This window comes from Saimiri boliviensis, chromosome 14, assembly GCF_048565385.1.
Source record: "Saimiri boliviensis isolate mSaiBol1 chromosome 14, mSaiBol1.pri, whole genome shotgun sequence".
Taxonomy (NCBI): domain Eukaryota; kingdom Metazoa; phylum Chordata; class Mammalia; order Primates; family Cebidae; genus Saimiri; species Saimiri boliviensis.
In genome coordinates this window covers 47,561,460-47,582,217 of record NC_133462.1, presented here as the reverse complement: position 1 = coordinate 47,582,217, position 20,758 = coordinate 47,561,460, and the positions used below count along the sequence as shown (strand labels likewise).

The window sequence follows — 20,758 nt, the reverse complement described above, 5'->3', positions numbered from 1 at the left end:
GTGGGTCCCAGTGACAATTCTGCCTCTTCTAAGAGTGGTCGCTTCCCCTGCCCAAGTCAACTGCTGGAGTTACTTTCTAGAGTTACCTTTCTTGGGTCCCCGGCAAGAATATCATATATGTCTAAAGATGCTGCAGAGGTGAGCTCCGGGTAACACGTGTTTGGAAGCCATAGATTTTGCTCCCCTCCTGGTCTTTTCATTCCTTTGTCTCCTTCCCAGGCAGCCCTGGGCACACGGTGAAGCAAATGTCTCTTCAGACCCCCCCACCCCGACCCGGGGCCATGCGAAATAATTATTTTGGATCTTTTTGTGAGTCTCAGTCTCAAGACCTTCCTTCATGCACATACGGTGGGCCCTTGTCCTGCCACACTCTGCCCCTCTGGGGCCTCTCTTCTCCCTCCTGCCGTCGCTCTTCCTGCACCTCTTGTTCTGAGCACAACTCTGTCTTCTCCAGGCTGCCCTCTCTAAGCCCCAGAATCGTCGCCACACCTCACTCAAGCCAAGTAGGAAAGCTTCAAGGTCACCATGGCTCTGCCTGGACGCTGGCAGCCTGAGACTCGCCCCAGGGAGCCCTCACTCTGAAAAAGTCAGCCTGCAACGACAGGACAATACTCTGCACCTGCATGAAATGAGAATGCCATGTCGCTTTCTGGTATAATCATCAGGAAAAGGCATTTTAAAGTCACAGCAACACACCTTCTCTTTTCTGCAAATTTTAACCAAGACCTTCTCCCCACAAAAAGCACACCATCTAAAACCTTCCCATCCAAAGTGTGGTTCGTACACCACCAGCATGGCATTGCCCGAGCACTCATCAGAGGTAGAGTCCCAGGCCCCACTCCAGCCCGACTGAATCAGAACCTGTATTTTAACCAGCCCCCAGGTGATGCATATGGGTGTTAAAACTTAAGAAGCCCAGACTTTAAATACCTCCGCCTACCTGTACAGAGGAGCACACCTCTATGAGCACATGCAGTTTACGTAGGAGCTGGGAAGACCTGTGCCCCTGCCTCCCACCTTCCTCGTGAAAAGCACAGAAAGGAACCACAGGCTCTGCTTCATCCCTGGAGCCTCCCATTCGGAAGTGGGATTTCTGCAGGGTGATGTACCATGAATAGAAGCAATGCCCATGAATGGGACATTTGTCTCTAGAGTCTTCCATGGGATGGGGAAGGAGGAGATGCCAGGAGAGAAGGTGTCGTGGGAGAAGTGAGGGCCTGGAGCTGTGCCCTGCAGCAGTGGGTCAGACCCGCTCCCTTCCTGGCACCTGTCTTGCCCTCAGCCTCTCCCATTCACGGTTGGCTGAGGAGCCCACTTCCCTCAGTGGCATCAGATGGAGGGGAATGCCTTCAGGGCCTCTTTCAAGCAGAACTGTTACTTCCGACCATGTGGACTTCCCTGGTGACACTGTCCTTTGGTCAGAGCCAGGCTTTTTGCCCGACTCTGCGGTTTTGGTCTCCCGGGGGAGGCATCACCTTCTCCATAAAGCACTCACTGGGTCCATTCCCCAACCCTGCTGGGCTCTTGCACTGACCTCTGCAGCCAGGAGGAGAGAGCCCTGTGCCCAGTGCCCTCCCCAGGCATACCCCCGCCCGCTCCCTGTGTTCTGGGGTGTGAGGATGCCTGGGCGGTTGTGTGTATAACAATGTTCTTCTTTTCTCCCTCCAATGCTAACCTGTTGGAACTAACAGCAAGCATTCAGAATGAGCGTAAGTGCCCTGCGTGCCTCTCTGTGCCTGTGCTTCTGAGAAGTGGGAGGGAGGAATGAGGCGTGAGGTGATACCTGCTCACATGCCTGGTGATTAGTGGCCTGCTGGGACTTCTGCTGGGGCCTCTTCCCGCCAGAGCTCTGTAGTGAGGTCTCTTACCGAGTGGGAAGGAAGGAATCTTCCCTGCAGCATTCTATTGCTGGGAAAGACAGAGGGGCACATGGTAAGAGCTTGACTCTGAGCTTGGTAAGAAGGTCATTGGATCAAAGCTCAGGTACACCACAGCTGTTTCCCCATCCTCCAGTGGCTGGCACAGGACCCTAGGAAAAAACACTGGCACTTGGGACCTAGAGGGAGAGAATCTGGGAAGTTCTTGGGGACTGAAGCCTCTCTCTGTCCTACACTCACCACAGTTTGGCCATTTGTTGAGCCTCCGGGGCTCTGAACCACCATGACCTCTAAGTTCTGAAAATCTAGCTGCTTTTTCTTCCTTTATCCATTCAACAAACATTTATCAAGAACTATTGTCCACTGTGTGTCGTGCTAAGCATTATAATGTAAAGATGGCCTTCAGTTTCACCCCAGGATGCTATGGGAGCTTTTTTGTTTTTGAGATGGAGTCTTGCTCTGTTGCCCAGGCTGGAGTGCAGTGGCACAATCTCAGCTCACTGCAGCCTCTGCCTCCTGAGTTCAAGTGATTCTCCTGCATCAGCCTCCTGGTAGCTGGGGTTATAGGTTGCTTACCACCATGCCCAGACAAATTTTTTTGTACATTTAGTAGAGATGGGGTTTCACCATGTTGGCCAGGCTGGTCTTGAACTCTGACCTCAGATGATCCACCCGCCTTGGCCTCCCAAAGTGCTGGGATTACAGGGTGTGAGCCACTGCACCTAGCCTATGGGATCTTTTTAAAGGGGTTCTTCTTATGCTTAATCTTTAATATCTACCTTCTTTCCTGAGGCATGGCACCATTTAAGGAGCTGGGTCTCTAGAATGGGGCCCTGTTCACCACCCCCCTGCACCCCACCCACTTGCCTGCTTGCATGTGCGGCTCCTGAAGCACTTCATCTCAGCTATTCCCCAGGCTGGAACCCAGGGAGATCCCTGCAGCGCTGACCATGCTCCCTGTGCACTGTTGCAGTGACCCAGCCACCGACCATCACCAAGCAGTCAGTGAAGGATCACATCGTGGACCCCCGTGATAACATCCTGATTGAGTGTGAAGCAAAGGGGAACCCTGCCCCCAGGTAAGTGGAGGGAAAAAGAGTGCGTTGAAGCCACCTGCTTGCTTCTGGGCATGATGATAACTAAGGCAAATGAGGCAGCTGGAAAATTAGACTTGTTCATTCCCAAACATTTCCATTAGGCACCTACTAGGTGGAAGGCACAATTGAGGACTAGGAAATCTTGCTGATAAGGAAACTGGAGACCAGAAAAGAAGTGGCTTAAGTTCACATTAAAAGCCAGGACCCCATATTGCGTTTTCCGACTTTCTGTGGAACATTCTTTCCCCCACCACGTGTTCCCATGATCTGCCCTGTTTTTAGCTTGTAGGAAGTTTCTCTTCCAAGCTAACTTGAGTCTTTCACTCTGAGCTTCTCGGTATCTGTTTATGTGCTCATTCGCACCAAATAAGACATCAACAGACATGAGTTAAAAGCCTGTTGAGCATCCAGGCTCTGTGTTAGGTTCTGTTACTCACGTTGTCTTGTTCGACTGCCTAACGGTGCTCTGGGGAAGGATCGATGTCCTTATGAAAAGGAGGAGAAACAGAAGTACAGAGGTTTTAAGCACCTTTTCCAAGGTTACCCAGCTTGAAAGGGGCAGAACCCAAGGCCAGATTCTAATCCCCCAAGGCCAGATTCATTTCTACCTAATGATGAGCATTGGAGACATGGCAGACACTATATTATCCACCCCCATCCCCATCCTCAAAGTACCACCCACAGACTGAGCCTGCAGGAGCCTCATGCAAGATTCAGAGCCAGACGTTTCCGGACCCCAACTAGGATGTGTCTGTCAGCAGGAGAAATGAGGCCGAGAGGAGGCTGCCAGGTGTGCAGTAGCTTTATTCTGGCCCCTTGGGTTCACACAAGACAGTCTCAAACCCAGAGCTTGAGCCTGGGAACCAGCAAGGACTCCCTCGCTGGCCGAGGGAGTCACCCTGAAGGGTCATTCAGGGTACTGATAACCTCACTTGCTTCTGAGGTTTGGTCTTTCCCCCATGGTTCCTTTGCAGGGACAATGACCCTGTGGCACTGGGCAGCCCCTACTGTTCCACTACTCCTGCTTTCCCTGCTTCTTTTACTTTTCATTTTATTTATTTATTTTTTTGAGGTTGAGTTTCACTTTTGTCACCCAGGCTGGAGCGCAATGGTGCCATCTCGGCTCACTGCAACCTCCTGGGTTCAAGCGATTCTCCTGCCTCAGCCTCCTGAGTAGCTGGGATTACAGGCACCCACCACCATGCCCAGCTGATTTTTGTATTTTTAGTAGAGACGAGGTTTCACCATGTTGGCCAGGCTGGTCTTGAACTCCTGACCTCAGGTGATCCGCCTGCCTCAGCCTCCCAAAATGCTACGATTACAGATGTGAGCCACCATGCCTGGCCCCCTCCCTGCTTCTTTTACGAGTTAGATCATGGGCATCTGAGGATATATGGCTCTGGCTACAGCTCCAAGGAGAGCAGAGGGGATCATTCTAGTGCTCCTCACCAGGGGCTCAGTTCTACTAGGCTGCCATTTCTTTAAAAGCTACCACTCTTGGGCCACAGGGCATGGCCACTGCTTTATAATCTATACTCACTGAGCAGGGCACAAATAACCTAAGCCATTTCACTTTGGCTTTGGAATGGATTATAAAATTAAGGTGGTAGGAGGAGCAGAGATAGCTCCCTGATGTGTTTAGTTTGGGTGGAATGTGAATTTAAGTTTGCATTCCTAGTAGATGGTTGAAAATGTCCTGGGATAGAAGAAGCAGTGGATTCTAGATTCTAAAAATGAAAATCTCTCCTCAATCATGTGTTTAGCATAACCCCCACCCCCGGCCTCCAGTGGCTACTTGAGTATCTATCCCTTAGAGCCATGATTCCCAGCCTTAGGTGGGTAGGAATACTAACACCAGGCCCCTGGTCTGGAGAGTGGGACGTGGGACTCTGCATTTTATAGAGCTCTCCTGCTCAGCCAGGCTGGGACCTATTGGTATAGGGATGCCATGATGGGGCTGAGATGGCTCTTCTGTTCGGCCAGGCTGGGACCTGTTGGTATCAGGGTGCCAGGATGGGGCTGAGAGAGGGAATTTTGGCACTGAGCCAGGGACTAGGGCTCTGAGATCTGCCTGGACCCCAGAGCCCACCCCATTCGTCTTGATTGCCCCTGCTCCCCACTGTCCACAGCTTCCACTGGACGCGAAACAGCAGATTCTTCAATATCGCCAAGGACCCCCGGGTGTCCATGAGGAGGAGATCTGGGACGCTCGTGATTGACTTCCGCAGTGGCGGGCGGCCGGAGGAATATGAGGGGGAATACCAGTGCTTCGCCCGCAACAAATTTGGCACGGCCCTGTCCAACAGGATCCGCCTGCAGGTGTCTAGTGAGTAGCGTGGGGCAGGGCTGAAATGCCCTGCTCCTGGGCGAATGAGGAGTGGGGCGTGTGGAAGGCCATTGCAGAAGGGCTGTCCTTGCCCTTGGGCTGCAGATGCCTTGGTGTTCTCTGTGTCTCTCCCCCAACTCGGAACGATTCCCTGGAAAGGAAGCTTTGGACTTCCTTTTGAAGTTGCTGTCTGCAATAATTTCACTGACCACTGTGGGGACAGCAGAGGGAAAAGAGGGGAGCCTTTGAAGGTGCCTCCCTTCTCCTGCCTCTCAAGGACAGCCCTTCGCGTAGGCTCACCTGCCCTGTCCCTCCCTTGCTCCCACCTTGTCCAAGTACCCCTTCTGTGTCTCCTCCTTGCACGCTTGCCTCTGAGCCTGCTCCTTGGCCGGGGCCCAGCCATCACCCTCACTTAGTCCTCTTTGTTCACTTCTCTCCAGAATCTCCTCTGTGGCCCAAGGAAAACCTCGACCCTGTCGTGGTCCAAGAGGGCGCTCCTTTGACACTCCAGTGCAACCCCCCGCCGGGACTTCCCTCCCCAGTCATCTTCTGGATGAGCAGCTGTGAGTCTTGGGGGCCTGGTGCTGTGTTCATAGTTTAACCTTAGGGAGTGGGGTGGGTGTGTTAAATGGGGAGGAGCTTGCCCAAGCTAAAAGACCTTGATTTGTGAGAAGCAGAAGCAATGTGGCAACCAGGATGAGAACACACAAGCCCTGCAGAGAGAGGCTGCTTGGGCTTATTTTCTAGCCTGGCTGCTGTGTGATCTTGAACAAGTTGCTTAGCATCTCTGGAGCTCAGTTTTCTCTTCTGGAAAAAAAAAAAAACAGAGCTAACCATAGTACTTACCTAATAGGATTATTGTAAGAATAAGTGAGTCAATATGTCCAAAGTGCTTAGAACAGGGCCAGACACACAGTAAGCACGTGGTAACATGGTAATGAAAATGCAGAGCAAGACAGAAGGGATTAAGGAGAAGAGGAGAAATTGTTTTTCCAATTGGCTAATTGAAGGCAGTTGATACCAAACCACCTCTTTCAATTCTTGGCCTGTCTGGATTTACTCTGATTCTCTCTTCTGGTAGGAGGAAGGGTGAATGGGGAACTGAAACCTTTCATAAAGGAGTGATTGGGAGATAGGGTATCTGGAGCAGGGACAGAGCGACATCATTCAGAGATTGTTCTGGCTCAGTTTTGGACTGAGGCTCGTTTAAACCTCTCTGGACCTCAGTTTCTTCCCATGCTTTCAATTTAAATAAAAGGAGAAGCATTAACAACGGTAAAGAGAAGACTTCTGTCTCTCTCTGTGTCTTCCTGGCTTCCTGTCCTCCCTCCCTTCCTGCCTACCTGTCTGCCTCCTCTCCCCCTCCTTCCATCTCTCTGTTCCCATCTATCCATCCATCTGCCAACCTATATCTCCACCTACCTACCAGCCTGTCATCCATTCTTCTATCCATCCCTGAATTGTTACCAGCCTACTTTGAAAAGAGGCTGCCCTATTGATGAGGCAGCATCGTCAGTTGTTTTGCAGGATGGGCGTGGCTTTGTGCTCAATCACTGTCTCTCTCTTCCCCCATCACAGTGCACGTTTATGGGGAAGGCTGCCTGGCCACACAGGCTGCTAGCCTCATTTGTTAATTCACAGTTCAGCCTCCCCTCCCTCATCTCCCCCACATCACATCCACCACCAAGTTGTGTTTACTCTACCTCCAAAGTAGATCTCAGACCCTCTTCTTCTTTCCATCCTCATTGACATGTCTCCACCCAGGCCACCATCTGTTTTTCCCTGGGTTACAAGAATTATCCATAACATGTCTCTGTAGTCTTTCTAAAAATGTGATAGTTGATAGTTTCATTCATCTGCTTAAAGCCCTTCCTTGGCTCTTCCATCACCTCAAAATAATGGTCCAGATCCCTTTCCCTGGCACCCAGTCCCCTTATAGATTTGGCCCTCTGCCTCTCCAGCCCTCCTCCCACCTCATCCCCTACACCCCCAGCACTTTAGGAGGCCGAGGCAGGAGGATCATGAGGTCAAGATATCAAGACCATCCAGGCCAACATGGTGAAAACGCCATCTCTACTAAAAATACATAATTTAGCTGGGTATGGTGGCATGCGCCTGTAGTCCCAGCTACTCGGGAGGCTAAGGCAGGAGAATCACTCGAACCTGGGAGGCAGAGGTTGCAGTAAGCCAAGATCACACCACAGCACTGCAGCCTGGGCGACAGAGCAAGACTTCATTGAAAGAAAAAAAAAGAAAAAAAAGTTGTGGGGACAGGAAGGAGATAGCTGTGAGTAGTCAGCTTGAGGCATATTCTAACAAGCCTGGAAACCTGATGTTTTAGATTTATATCAGATATAGCACTTGAAAACAAAATATAGTCAGCATTTTCAGCCACTCCAATGATATCATTAATCAAAATTTTCAAATGTTAACATCTCTAAAATTGAAAGGCCTCTTAAAACTGATGGCATACATCATTGATTGGTATATATCTCGCAGTTATAATCAGTAGTGCTTTCGTCTTAGAAATAAAAAAGGTGTACATTATAATTGATGATTACATTTTTATCAAATGCAGCAAGGCCAAGTTCAGTTTCGTTTAATTCAGCAAACTGTTGAGTGCCTTCTATATGCTGAGTCCTAAGATGGGCGCTGGGGCATAAGATGAACAGATCATGGTCCCTGCCCTCAGAGTGCTCTCGCTGCTAGCTTGAGAATTTGAACCTTGCGGAGCACCTGAAGGCTTGTGTTCCTTCTGCTGCCCCTGCGGCCAGTCAGATCTTCTGTGATGTGAACAGGAGAGATTAAAGTGTGGTCATAGAACATAGGCATGGTGGGCAGGCAGGTCTGCATCTAAAATCCTACTCTCCTCTCTGCCTTTGCAATGCTGGGCACATTACATCCTCTGCTTTCTGATCTGTGAAATGGGAATAAGCCATACATCAGAGTTAAGAGGATTAGACCGAATAATGTCAAGCTCCTGGTCGCCACCCGACCCCCTGCAAGTGTTCTATCACCCGGACTGCAGTGGTGATGATTACTGTTACTACTGCTAACCTGCTGCTGTTCCTCTGCTTCCTTGTAGCCATGGAGCCCATTGCCCAAGACAAACGTGTCTCTCAGGGCCATAATGGAGACCTCTACTTCTCCAACGTGATGCTGCAGGACATGCAGACCGACTACAGTTGCAACGCCCGCTTCCACTTCACCCACACCATCCAGCAGAAGAACCCCTTCACCCTCAAGGTCCTCACCAGTAAGTGCAGCCCCTGCCCAGGGCTGGGGGCCAGGGAAAGAAGCCCACTGACCCCACCCAGCCCTGGGTACCTGAGTCTAGGGGAGGCTTGTCCTTGAGGCTGACCTAGAAATCCTTCCAGCTCATGGTGCCTGAGCCAATCCAGCTGTTCTTTAAATGGTATCTCTTGATTGTGAAACCTTGAGTCACACTTAGTCCTACACTAAGTCAATGCTTCTCAAACTCTGGTGGGAATCAGGATCACCGTTAAACTTGGCATCATTCCAGCCTATCACACCTCAACCACCCTGCGCCTTTTTGTTCTTTATGAGCCCTCCAGGTCATTCCTATGCACCCAGAGTTTGAGAACCACTGCTTCCAGTGGTCATCTAGAGCCCCTCTCAGGTCACAGCTTGATTGTTTCTTTTATTTCTTCTCGTTGCTTGGTTATCTTTATTTCTGCAAGAAACCCATAGCAGAAAATATGAAAATTAGTAGAGATACAAAAATAAAATTTATTTGATTCTGAAATACGTAGATGCAGAACCATATGGAATCGCTATGTTTGTAAGTTGCAGGCTTATGTTTTCGTTTTGTTTGTTTTCGTTTCTATTCCCTGATTCTTTTTGGCTGATTCAAAAGCAAATCAGCATTTCCTGACCCACTATAGCGTTGGTGGTTCTTCCTGGAGGCAAGAGAGAAGCTTAGTGAGAGGTGTTCTTCTTGGCAAGGACAAGGCAGCCTAGAGGTTTGGCTGCAAAGTCTCAGCCCACCCAGGACATTGGAAGTTGTCTATGTTGATGTACACCACGGATTTGTAACATGTCTTCTATAAAAGAGCCCCCTGCCAAAACAGATCTTCATCTGGTTCAGGCTGTGAGCGTTGTTTTCGATGCTCTGGACAGTGAGGATTTTTGGGGCGACCAGCAGAGAGCACCATGTGAATGCTCTCTGGCAGTTTGCAAAGGTCAGGGAAAATAGGCTGACCCTGGCTTCCTGGAGTCCTTGCAGGGGTGGTAGACGATGGCTCCCGGGTGGGTGTGGTTCGGGAGAGGTTCAGGCGAGATCACTTCTCATTCAGGACAGGTAGCGGGTATGACCGTTGGTGTTCGATTCTTCCTCCCCTGTCCCTGCTGATGACAGAGGCAGGTGGTCCTAAGACCCGACAGCCCCACACTCCATTTCCACCACGGCACAGAGGTGGGTGCAAAAGGAAGCAGCTCCCTTTTTTGCTCCCCTTCTCATGTTTTTGTTTTGTTTTGTTTTCTTTGATCTCTTCATTTTCTTCCTTTTCCTTTTTGACTTCTTTATTTCTCCTCTTTCTTTTTCTTTCTTTTCCCTCTCTCTGTTCTCTTAGAGCTTCATTCTACCCTCCTCTAATTACCTCCTCCTGCCTCAGCGGTGGTCCCCATGCACTGATCTGAGTTGATGCTGGGCTGCCGAAGGTGGTGGCCAGCAAAATTGCCTGACACCTGCAGCAAGCCCCTCACGTTCCTGGCAGGGCGACCTGGCTTCACTCTGCTTGTTCCCCTGTCCCTGGCTTTCTCACTCCTGACCCAGGCCCAGGGAGATCCCTTGGAGGAGAAAGTTGGTTTGTCTGCAGTGCCTCTTTGGTGCACATCAGGGTGACTGCCTGCCAGCTGGCTGGGCTCTGGAGGACAGTGTGGTCTGCCCAGGACCTCGGAGTGGCCTCAGCAGCCAGGAGAGGACTAACACCATTGGCAGGAGGAAGAGCAGGGATGTCAAGAACAATATAAGATGCTCACTGAGTGGAACCTAGACAGCAATCAGTGTCCCCACCGGGGCCCCTCGCTCCTTGCCGGGACGACACGGGAAATCACCCTGCTTCTTTTGGAACCGAGTCAGTTGACCTTCTGCCATCCTGGACAGAGCCCATCACTGTTGCGTAGAGTAGAGCAGAGCCAAGAAATTGAGATGGTGAAGAGTCTTCCTCTGTAGAATTAACTAACTTCCTCTGCAGTTAGAGATTTCAACAACACGTAGAAGTTGGACTTGCCAGAAATACCCTTTTCTCTACCAGAGGAGGCAAGGGATGTTTGTTAATGCTTCATTTCTGGGTCCTCTGTTCCACTGAAAACTCTTTGCTCCGAATGGCAAGAAACCCCCTAGGTGATTGGAAAAGAGCCTCTTCAGCTTCCTGGAGTTCTCCCAGGGCAGCTCTGGCTGGGAGCAAGTTCTGGGCATCTGAGCCAGCCCAGAATTGGGCATAGTTGCTTAAAATAGCACAGTGGGGCTCTCTCTCTGCTTTCCTGTCTGGAGAGGACACAGGCTTTCTCTAGTACCTTCCAAACCAGGTCTGGGGTGGGAGGCAAAGCAGTCAAGCAGGGCCAGCTTCAAAGGCCCTATTCTCACCAGGCGCTCCTGTCACAGTTTGCCCATTTGGGAAGAAATAAATCTCATCACGTCCCATTTTTATTATTTGCATTGAAGGAAGTTGACAATGGTATATAATGCAAAATACTGGGTAATCTGAAATCATTTTTAAAACCTGGGGAGTCATCGAAGATAAGCAGTGGTCTTGGGCTCCGGAGCTGGGCCCGTCCCACTTTGCCCATGCTGTAACAGGCGCCGACGCCTCCTGATGCAATGAGAGGCAACTGTGGGAAGAAAGGAGGGTCCTCCCGGAGGCAGACACCAGAGCACCACCCCTCCTTCCCTCTAATGTCTACATGACATTCTTGGAGTACTCAAAGAAGTCTCCCTGAATTTCTCGTGTGGCTCCAGAATTCACAAACTGCGAGATCAGTTCTGAGCCTGGGCTACTTCTCTAGAGAGAGTTGCATTTCACCTGGTGGCATGGGAGCATGAAGGAAGGGCCCTGTCATCTGTGCATGCCACCATCCTTTCCCGGGAGAGGAGCAAAGTTGCCTCCCAAGCCCAGCTGCATCCCCCAGCTGCCCCTGGGCCACCCCATCTCTTCATTCCATCATGGATTAATTTCCTGCCTTTAGCTCCAGATGGACCCAAGCAGACTTCCCAAACGGGCTGGGTCTTTACAACAGACCCCCTCTTAAGAGAGAGTTTAGAATAATGAAAATCTTTCTACCAGGTGCTAAGCAGATTTGGGATGCAAGGCCATGCCAGTCCCAGAAAAGAACTCTCATACCTCTTGCAACTAGTTGTAATGGGGTTGGATCTGCCGTCAAATATGCAAATGTTCTGGCAGAGCCCCTGTCCTCCCTCAGGCGGTTGGACTGTGTTGTAGGCTCCTCAGGGCCGTCTGCTTGGCTTTCAGTCAGCTGCACCCCACCCCCTATTCGTACTGTTACAATTCAAACCCAGTCACTGGAAGGGAACAGAGGTAGAGAGGGAGAAGCCACTTTAGGATGCTGTCGTGATTATGTGTCTTATTCCGAAATGTCTTTCTCACTAAGGAGTAAACGCCCAAGGGTTTGAATTACCTAACACTGGAACTGAAACCACTGATCTTGCTCCATAAGGAATGTCTTCAATCCTGCATAGTCTAGAGAGCTCTGAACCTCCAGAATGTTCAGCAGGACTTTCCTAGTCCAAAGTGTAGAACTCAGCTTGCACTTTCTCCTGCCCCAAGCTCCCTTTCTCAATTCTAAAGCCTGAACCTCAGCCATGCTCTCCCCACCTCACTGAACCACTCCCAGCATCTTCATAAGGAGGGCTTTCTGCCAACAGGGACATCTCCAAGATCATAGCGGTGCCCACCTGGTCAGACTCCAGTGACACGTGTTGCTGATTGTGGCCAGGGCCCCTTGGCCCCACCCTTTAGGTCAATGACCTCCTCCCATTTACCGCCAACCACCTGCAGCTTAGCTTCTGCCCAGGCAGGACTTTGCTCTTTCCCAGAGCTCACTAAAACTCCTTTCTCCTTAGCTGCTCCAAGAGCTGGCCTGACCCAGAGTCCTGGGAACTGAGGACTCTGATAAGAAGGAGTTGTTCAAAAGACGGCTATAGGACACCACTAATCCATCTCTCATTTGTTTGAAATATAGCAGGACCAAATAATTAAAGTTCAAGCCTAATTTTTTTAATTTAAAAAAAAAAAAAACCTTTATTTTATTATTGCCTTCTTTTGCAGGATTTAACCTTTTTCTTCCCCTTTCGTGGGCTGCTTCTGTTGCTTGTTCTTCACTGCGCACGCTGCCTTTCCAAATATGCCGTGTCTTTCCTTTGCAAAAGAGCCACTGCTGCCCTCCTCGGTTGTTTTTGTGGCTTTGCATTTGTTTTTGATCTCCTCGTTTATGCCTCTGTGACTTCTCCGTGGCCTCCTGTTTGCTCACCCTCTTTTGTTTATTACAGACCACCCTTATAATGACTCGTCCTTAAGAAACCACCCTGACATGTACAGTGGTGAGTGGCAGCGGTAACCTTGGGAGTAACCTTGCCTGTGCTAACCCCAGTTTGCCTAACTTGACTGATACCACGTCATTAACTCCTGCTGGGTGGCAGCTGGCCCAGCCAGGGTGCCAAAGTGACACCTCCAGAAGGCTGCCTGTCAGGAGGAAGGTGGCCAGTGTGGGGATTCGAGGTGGCTCACCTGGTGGTATGGTCTCCTCTAACGGGCACGCCTGAAGTTGCTGAATTCTCAATAAGTTGTCCAAACCAGGCTAGGACTTCAAAAGAACCTCCTGAAGAGCAGAAATTTTTACTAAAAAGTAGCAGCTTAGGAATCAAGGATGGATGGATGGAGAATATCTTAGAATAGATGAGTTCCATAGGGAAGAGGAGACGGGAAGTCTGGTTCCTATTGGTAGCTGAAAGAACACAGAAAGACTGTTAGTGTGTTCAGTTAACTCTTAAGTGTCTGGATAGGAATTGCCTGCTTCGTAGTCTCACCTTAGTTACCGGGAGTACCATTTCACAGCGAAGTCCCATGTCTCTTTAAAATTCATCTGGGCAATGGAAGTAAGAGTCCAGCTCTGAGTTCTCTTTCAAGATGAGTATAAATGAGGTGAAACCATCCATTGCACCCTCTCACCTGGGCCTCTCCCCTCCTCTGGTAGAGTATGCAAATGCAATGCCTACCAGTCCACACCTGCAAGGCGTGGAACAATTACACTAAGGCATGGCTCTAACTCATCACACAGCTGGTTGCTCAGTCTGATTAATAGGGTAATTGGCTATTTCCACACCTGAGTTACCCCTCACCATAGCTCGAGAATGCCTTATTTTCCCTAAGCAGCCAGAGGCACCATCATTTGCTGGTTCTGGTGAGGCAGCTGGCCCCCATCATTAGTTATGCCTCAGAAGCTGAGGCTGCAGGTCCCCAAGGGACCTCATTGCGGGCTAAAACAGATAGCAAGTGTCTGCACTGTGATGAGCTAATATAAAGGATGATGAGTGACTAGAGCAGGGGATGGGATGAGGAAGCGGGAGCCAGGGAGAGAGGCAAAGGCTCTAACTTGGCACCAAGCAGCTAGAACCACACTGAGATCCTGCCAAAGAGATTTACTACCCAAGGATGCAGGGGACCTTGGTTGGATTCTGAGCATTTTTTGTTTTCAAGATAATGAGGCCAACCACTATTGTGCCAAGAGCCCCGGAGCCCTGGTATGAAATGGGTCTTGTTCTAAATTGGATTCCAGGTAATCTGTTATAGGAAGTATTCTGTAAGCTGGAGTGTCTCAGAGCCAGAAGGTCCCTTAGAGACCATCTGGTCTAAGTTCCTCACTTCATGTAAAATAAGCCATGCAGAGGGACATACACATAGAGTTGTTTCATCAGTGGAATAAATTTAAGTGATTCCTGCCACTTAAACCAGTTTGTGACCATTGATCAAACAATTACTGCAAGAGAATGAGCGGGAATAATGAGATCCATCCAGGACTATGAAACAAGCAAAGCTCGTGTGAGTTCACGTGGAGACTGATCCCTTGTCCTCAGTCCAGGGGAGGACAGAGCTGACCTAAGTATGAAGGTGCTGGAAAGGATATAAAGTGAAAGGGAGACACATTTTGAACAGAAGACAGCTAGGCTGATGCTTCTAGCAAGAAATCAAAGAGATAAAAAAAAGAAGGAGGATGACTTCTTTCTGGAGTGCAGGCATCTGGACAGAGAGACTTGATGAAAAGTACCCAGTGCATCTCTCTGTTTGGCTCTGAAATATGGCATGTCTCTTTTGCAGCAGGGGAGCCACCCCCTACTTCTATTTTGTTTTAGTGATTTCTAGAGTGGATTGGTATCCTGTGAACATTGCCGGGTGCCCCCTGACCTGCTGAGTGACAGGAGAATCTGGTCTGAGAGTATAACTTGCCACTTAGGATTCACCCAGGTGAGGAGACCAGGTAGTTAAGAGTATGTGCTCTGAGTTAGACTGCCGCGAATTAAATCCAGGGTCCAGGACATACCATTGAGTGAAGCTGGGCAAGCCATTTAGTGTCTTAGAACTTCAATGTCCTCATCTGCCAAATGGGCGTATTACCTGCCTCAGAGGATTGTTGTGAAAATTAAATAGGATAATGTGCTTATGGCTCCTAGTATGTGTTAGGCACATTATCGATACTTAACAAATATTACCCGTTACTGGTTTTAAAGGGAATGGTTTAGTGTTGACTGTAGTCTGGATCATTCTTCTATGCTTCCAAAATTAAGAAAGACACAGAGAACTTGAAGAGGAGCCAAGGGGAGAAAAGCAGGTGCAATTATAGGAAGAAAGTACTATAGAAGGAGAAATTGTAGGGCAGACCAGAGAAACAAAAGCTGTTCAGTTCCTCAGCTGTGCTGAGAACTGCGTAAGAAAAAAAGCTCCAACTACTGCCTGTGGGATTTGGGTTAGACTTACGGAAGAAATTTCCTGGCATTGAAAGTTATCAAATGTTACTAGGCAAAGAGTTTTTCCTATATTCTGGGGTTGTTTGGTCAGCCATTCCTAGAGCCGGAGAGGTGGACGAGCTGCCAAGAATCCGGCCCCATAAATCTCTGGTTCTCAATTCCGAGAATCGAAAGCAGCAAAGCGGTCTGGATGTAGGATCCAGCTGCTCCTAAAAGCTATTTTTGGCAGAGGTCCTCAGATACGCCTGATTCATTGAACCCTCTTGTCCTGCTAACACATAGCACTTGACAGAGGAGGGCAACTAAGGTTGTCAGCAGTCGTGGTGTTTCCTCCAAAGAGATGATCAAGAGGCATTTTTCACTGGACCTTTAAGGCCAACATGGTGGAGGCACTGTCATCTCCTGTTGTCTGCTAGCTGACCGTATTCCCCCAGAAACCCATGAACTCACTCTGAGCCACAGCTTATGAGAGCAGGAGAGGACTGGCTGTCCTTGGGCAAGAAGTCAGATGGGCCTGCAAGGGAAGCTCTTCCTGAACCCACACAGATATGAGCTTTAGCATATGGACTCTGAGTTTGATCAAGCAAGAGGTCACACTCCACTCTGACGATCAGGGTGAATAACCAGTATATCTTCAGGTGGACAGGCTCTCCAGGGACCCCTGCGTCCATGATGAAAAAGGGTGTCCCATCGTAAGATGAGACAGTCCTCTGCCACCATTTAGAGTTTCATCTAATAATCACCATTGTCTTAGAATCTTCCTGTCTCCACCTCTCCAGGGAAGAAAATTAGACACCCTCTTTGAAAACAGTGGCTCTCAAAGCCAGCAGCTATGTTATCCTTCCTAAATGTTCATGTGAGTTCCTCCTACTGCAATTGACTGCATTTCTTCATCACCTTTCCTTTAGGGCCAGCCGTCTCAGTCCTTAATGATATTGTGTCCTCCAAGTCTTCCTCAAGTTTTCCATGCCTTTAAGTATCCAACCGAGGTGCCTTTAGAGCTGCTGAATTCCCTCCTCAGCTTCTTTTTCTCCAGCTTGGGCCTGGGTTTTTCTAATAGCCACGGGGGAGAGATGGGATCTTAGCTGAGACAGTGAAATAGTAAAACATAGTGGAAGAGTTTCACCAGAGCAGCTCACCAAGACAAAAATATCTTTCTCCTTTACCTCTTTTGCCCTCGGGTTCTCTTTGGTTTGAATAAGAAAGATATTCCTGAAGCTGACTGTCAGAAGCGGGAACAAGTGGGATGCCCACCGGTAGACAGAGAGGCAATGTAGAGTGGGTGGAACGCACACATTTTTGGTGCTAAATGGCCCAGAATCCAAAACGTAAGTAGCTTGTAACCTTGGGCAAGTCTGTTTACTTTATTGAGCCTCAGTTGCCTCTGCTGATAGTTGGGGTGCAACCCTACAGGTTTGCTGTGAGGGTTAGGCGTAAATGGTGTGGGTGAAGCTGCCGGCACAGTGCGCGTCCTCTAACAAACGCTCACTGAATGGTGGCCCTGGTTATGACCTCTGACTTTTAGGATGCCCTTCCCCTTTTTTGAACTTTGGCTCATTTCCAGTAGCTTCTCCTTTAGGATAATTCTATTGTTGCTAACCCACATCCCACAAATGCAATATTGCTATAACCTTTTTATAGTCACAGCTACAGCGTGTCAAGCACCCACAGCGAGACTCTGTGCTAAATTTTCCTCCTTCCCATCTTTATTGCTTTGCTGGGTTGTGTGTGCTTGTGGTGTCACATGTTATGTTGTGAATTAAACGTCCATAGGGTCACAGATTGCTTTCTGCAGATTCTGTCCTGGTGGGGAAGGAGTGTGATGACTGAGATGGGACCCCTTTCACATAATCCCAGGGTTCCCGGCTCTCGACGGAGTCACCAACCTGACAACAGAGCCTTCTGCCCTAGAGTCTCCTTTCCTCATCGTGCCCCTGACCTCATGTTGTCATGGTTGTTTGGTGATTCCGTGACAGTGGGTGGGAGGAAGCTGTTGGTGCCGGGCTTCCTTGGTGCAGAGAATTAGATGCTGCAAGAGCTGTAGATACAGATGATAACCCATTAACCATATAATGGATTAACCCCTTCAGTAGTCATGTTGTAATGTGTGACGGTGGGACAGGTGAGGCTTCCACAGAAAGAGAAATAATCTGGGTAAATCACTGCCTTCTTTTTTGTTCTCTTCTTCGCCTTCAATCCATTCATCCCATAAACCTTCGTTGAGCACTTACTGTATGCGTGTGTTGTACCATCAGCCTAGTTTCCCTCTGCATGTTTCATACTTTGTTCTCCTGACAAAAAGATAAGATTGAAGCAAACTCTATGAATTGCACTCCACTGGTGCAGCCAGGCCCCAGAAAACCCAGCAAGCTCCTTTAGGATGCACAGGAGAGTGCGGGAATAAAGGCCCCCCGCACTCTCCTCACTCTGCCAGCACCTGTTAAGCTGTGGATAAGTGCCTTCATCCTCACCCCAGGCGTCTCTGAGGCCTCCCAACTCCTGGCGGCTCTGCCTCCCCTCCATCACTCCCTTGTTCAGCTGAGTCTAAGACCCCATTAAACCCATGGGTGGGCTCAGCTTCTATTTTTGTTTTTAGCTATTCTTGTGTACGGTCATACGCCTTGGCCAGGAGGTACTCGTCCAGTTTCCCTTTTGCCTTGGGGTTTCTGGACAGAAAATTCGTGTTCTTTTCCCTTTCATCTTACCCATTGCCCTAGAGCTACACGAAGAGCTGTGGGGGAAGAGGTAAGGCTTGGGGAAGGTTGGGTACACACTGTTGTGCGTGGGCTCATGCTGGCATGACCCTTCTACAGAGAAACAGCCATCCTGAAAATGCCAATCTCTGCCAGCCACATGGCCTTCAAGACCTGCATGAATCTCATTGATTTCAGACCCATGACTGCTCCAGCCTAGTTGAATTGTAGATCACCTCCTCCAACTCGGCGGCCACTTGTCTCTCATCCCCTCCCCCAGCAGCTCAAATGTAATTACTACTCCCCTTCCCAGCCATCTTCCCCAGTCATTAGTGAGGAGGCAGAATGGTCATGGCCCCAGTGTGATTTCCTGTCATCTCTGCTCATTAATTCTCTCCATGTCTTTGCTAAGCCATTAATAACTCTCCCTGCATTTCTGATTGTTTGTGCGGGCTTTGTGACTCCGTCCCAGAGCCTTGTTTTCAGGGTCCCAAAGAGCAGGTTGTCTGTCCTGTGGCCCCAGTACATGCCTTCTCTGCTTCCAGATCCCTGCCTGGGGAGAAGGACCGCTGCTGAGATGGCCTGCCCTGGGGCCCACACAGTGGCCTCTGGGATCCCAACACAAGCTGCTCGGGAGTAGATCTCTCACTATTCAGACAGCCGCTCCCCACTGCAGGGAAGGGGAGATTCCCTGAACCCAGGGGAAGCTGGGCTCCTCTGGGCAGATCCTTTCAGTACCTAGAGCTTCTCTCACTCATGCTGGTGGGGCTGAGGAGCCCTGAGCTTCCTAACACACCTCACTTAATGACGCGCATGTCCTTGGGGTGGTTTCAGCTGGAAGGATCTGGCAGGGGCCCTGATGCCATTTCTTTCTAGCCTGACAGCGTTGGCCTAGCGGGGTCCGCCCTCTGGAAGGAGGCTCATGGGAGCTTGTTCTCTCCTGTTTCAGCCCGAGGAGTTGCAGAAAGAACACCCAGCTTCATGTATCCTCAGGGCACCGCGAGCAGCCAGATGGTGCTTCGTGGCATGGACCTCCTGCTGGAATGCATCGCCTCCGGGGTGTACGTACAGTTTGCAGCCCCCCTTCTAGCCACCCTCGAGGACAGGCATCCCCAGACTATGGCCCGCAGGCCCCATGCAGCCCCCTGAGGCCATTTATCCGGCCCCCCGCCGCACTTCAGGAAGGGGCACCTCTTTCATTGGTGGTCAGTGAGAGGAGCACAGTATGTGGCGGCCCTCCAACGGTCTGAGGGACAGTGAACTGGCCCCCTGTGTAAAAAGTTTGGGGACGCCTGCTCTAGGAGGATGGGGATGGGAGTTTGTTCATGCTCTTGTTAATGCCACATTTAGGGGCATACCAGTAGTACAGCAAAAAGAGACGCAAACAGCTCCTAGCGAGCAGGGTGTTGCAAACCGTAGTCATCTCCATCCCATTCTGGCCATCTCTGTTTCAGATAATGAGGAAAGAGGGTGGTTAGGCATCCCGTATATGTGTTAGGATCTCGCGAGACCTTAGCTAAGCCTTCAGGCTCTCTGTACAGGAAAGACCAACTCTTACAGGACATGCATCCTCTTGGGCCCAAGTACATTTTAGGCTGCCTGAGTGTCCCCCGCACTATAGAAGAGGAGAAGGGCCACATTCAGTGATTTTTTTGTTTTGTTTTCTGCTTGGTACCTCTCCTAGCCCGACACCAGACATCGCGTGGTACAAGAAAGGTGGGGACCTCCCATCGGACAAGGCCAAGTTTGAGAACTTTAATAAGGCCCTACGTATCACTAATGTCTCCGAGGAAGACTCCGGGGAGTATTTCTGCCTAGCCTCCAACAAGATGGGCAGCATCCGGCACACGATCTCGGTGAGAGTAAAGGGTACGTTGTGTGTATTTCTCATTATGATTATTTTGCCAACCCTGAACACCATGCCCACCCTTCTCTCTGAGGGTGCTTGGGGGCAGAGTGAGTGGGGGAGACTCCCAGTGCACTGGTCAGTGGCAATGGTGATCTGCCACGGATGTTGTCACTCAGTGGACGTGAGAGGATGTGTGCATGCCAGTGCATGGGGCAGGGAGTGTGAAGGGAAGGAGATCCACCCTCACCATCACCCAACTCTCTTTGGTGCCAGCACTCCCTCAGCAGGTGAATTTCCTCCCACAGCCCATTTGGACCATTCCCAGAGCCTGTTTTTTTCTTTCATTTTGCATTCCCGTTCGTGATGTGTCGCGTGAGCCTATGCTGTCTGTGTACTTGTTCATGATGCTGTGCTGCTTTTTAAAACTGGAGAGTCCTCATGGCCAAAAATATTTTTTGAAATCACTTCCTTCCCCCCAAAGCAAAGAGGGCCCACCTGAGTGACTGCAGGCACCAGAGCACACACCATCATGGGTCCCAGCCATGTGTGGCAGGCTGCTCTGGTCACTGTTTCGCCTTGGGCCACACGGATGGTTGAGATGATGAGATCTGAGACCAGAGGACAGGAACTTTCTTAGCATGGAGTCAGTGGATCTGTGACCTTGGTTTCAGCATCATACGCAAACTAGGGAGTTCGTAGACTTTGAGGGGTGAGAGTGGGTATCAAGATCATTGAGAATCTGATCTGATCTGATCACTTCTCAGAAAAATCCACATTTACATATATTAATAAAATTGTCCAAACAATTGAACAAGGTGGCCAGCTAAGAACTGCTCTAACCAAAGTTCAATGCCCAAATGAATGAATATAAGACTTACCCTAAATGGTCTGAGCTTGCAGAACAGAGACCCAGAGG

General features: G+C 49.7%; 1 protein-coding gene across 37 annotated transcripts in view; it reads left to right on the top strand.

The window, feature by feature from the left end:
- The window catches only part of NFASC (neurofascin), a 204,946-nt gene that overhangs the window by 129,948 nt on the left and 54,240 nt on the right, over positions 1-20,758 (top strand). For 17 of the 37 annotated variants that reach the window (XM_010348952.3, XM_074384946.1, XM_074384943.1 and 14 more), the window contains 8 exons: positions 1,692-1,709; positions 2,851-2,956; positions 5,104-5,300; positions 5,741-5,863; positions 8,386-8,556; positions 12,829-12,879; positions 18,943-19,054; positions 19,678-19,862. In XM_010348952.3, the coding sequence (XP_010347254.3) occupies positions 1,692-1,709; positions 2,851-2,956; positions 5,104-5,300; positions 5,741-5,863; positions 8,386-8,556; positions 12,829-12,879; positions 18,943-19,054; positions 19,678-19,862 (963 nt within the window). The remainder of the gene's footprint in view (positions 1-1,691; positions 1,710-2,850; positions 2,957-5,103; positions 5,301-5,740; positions 5,864-8,385; positions 8,557-12,828; positions 12,880-18,942; positions 19,055-19,677; positions 19,863-20,758) is intronic. The other 20 variants (XM_039465816.2, XM_039465815.2, XM_039465799.2 and 17 more) reach the window with 3 other exon arrangements.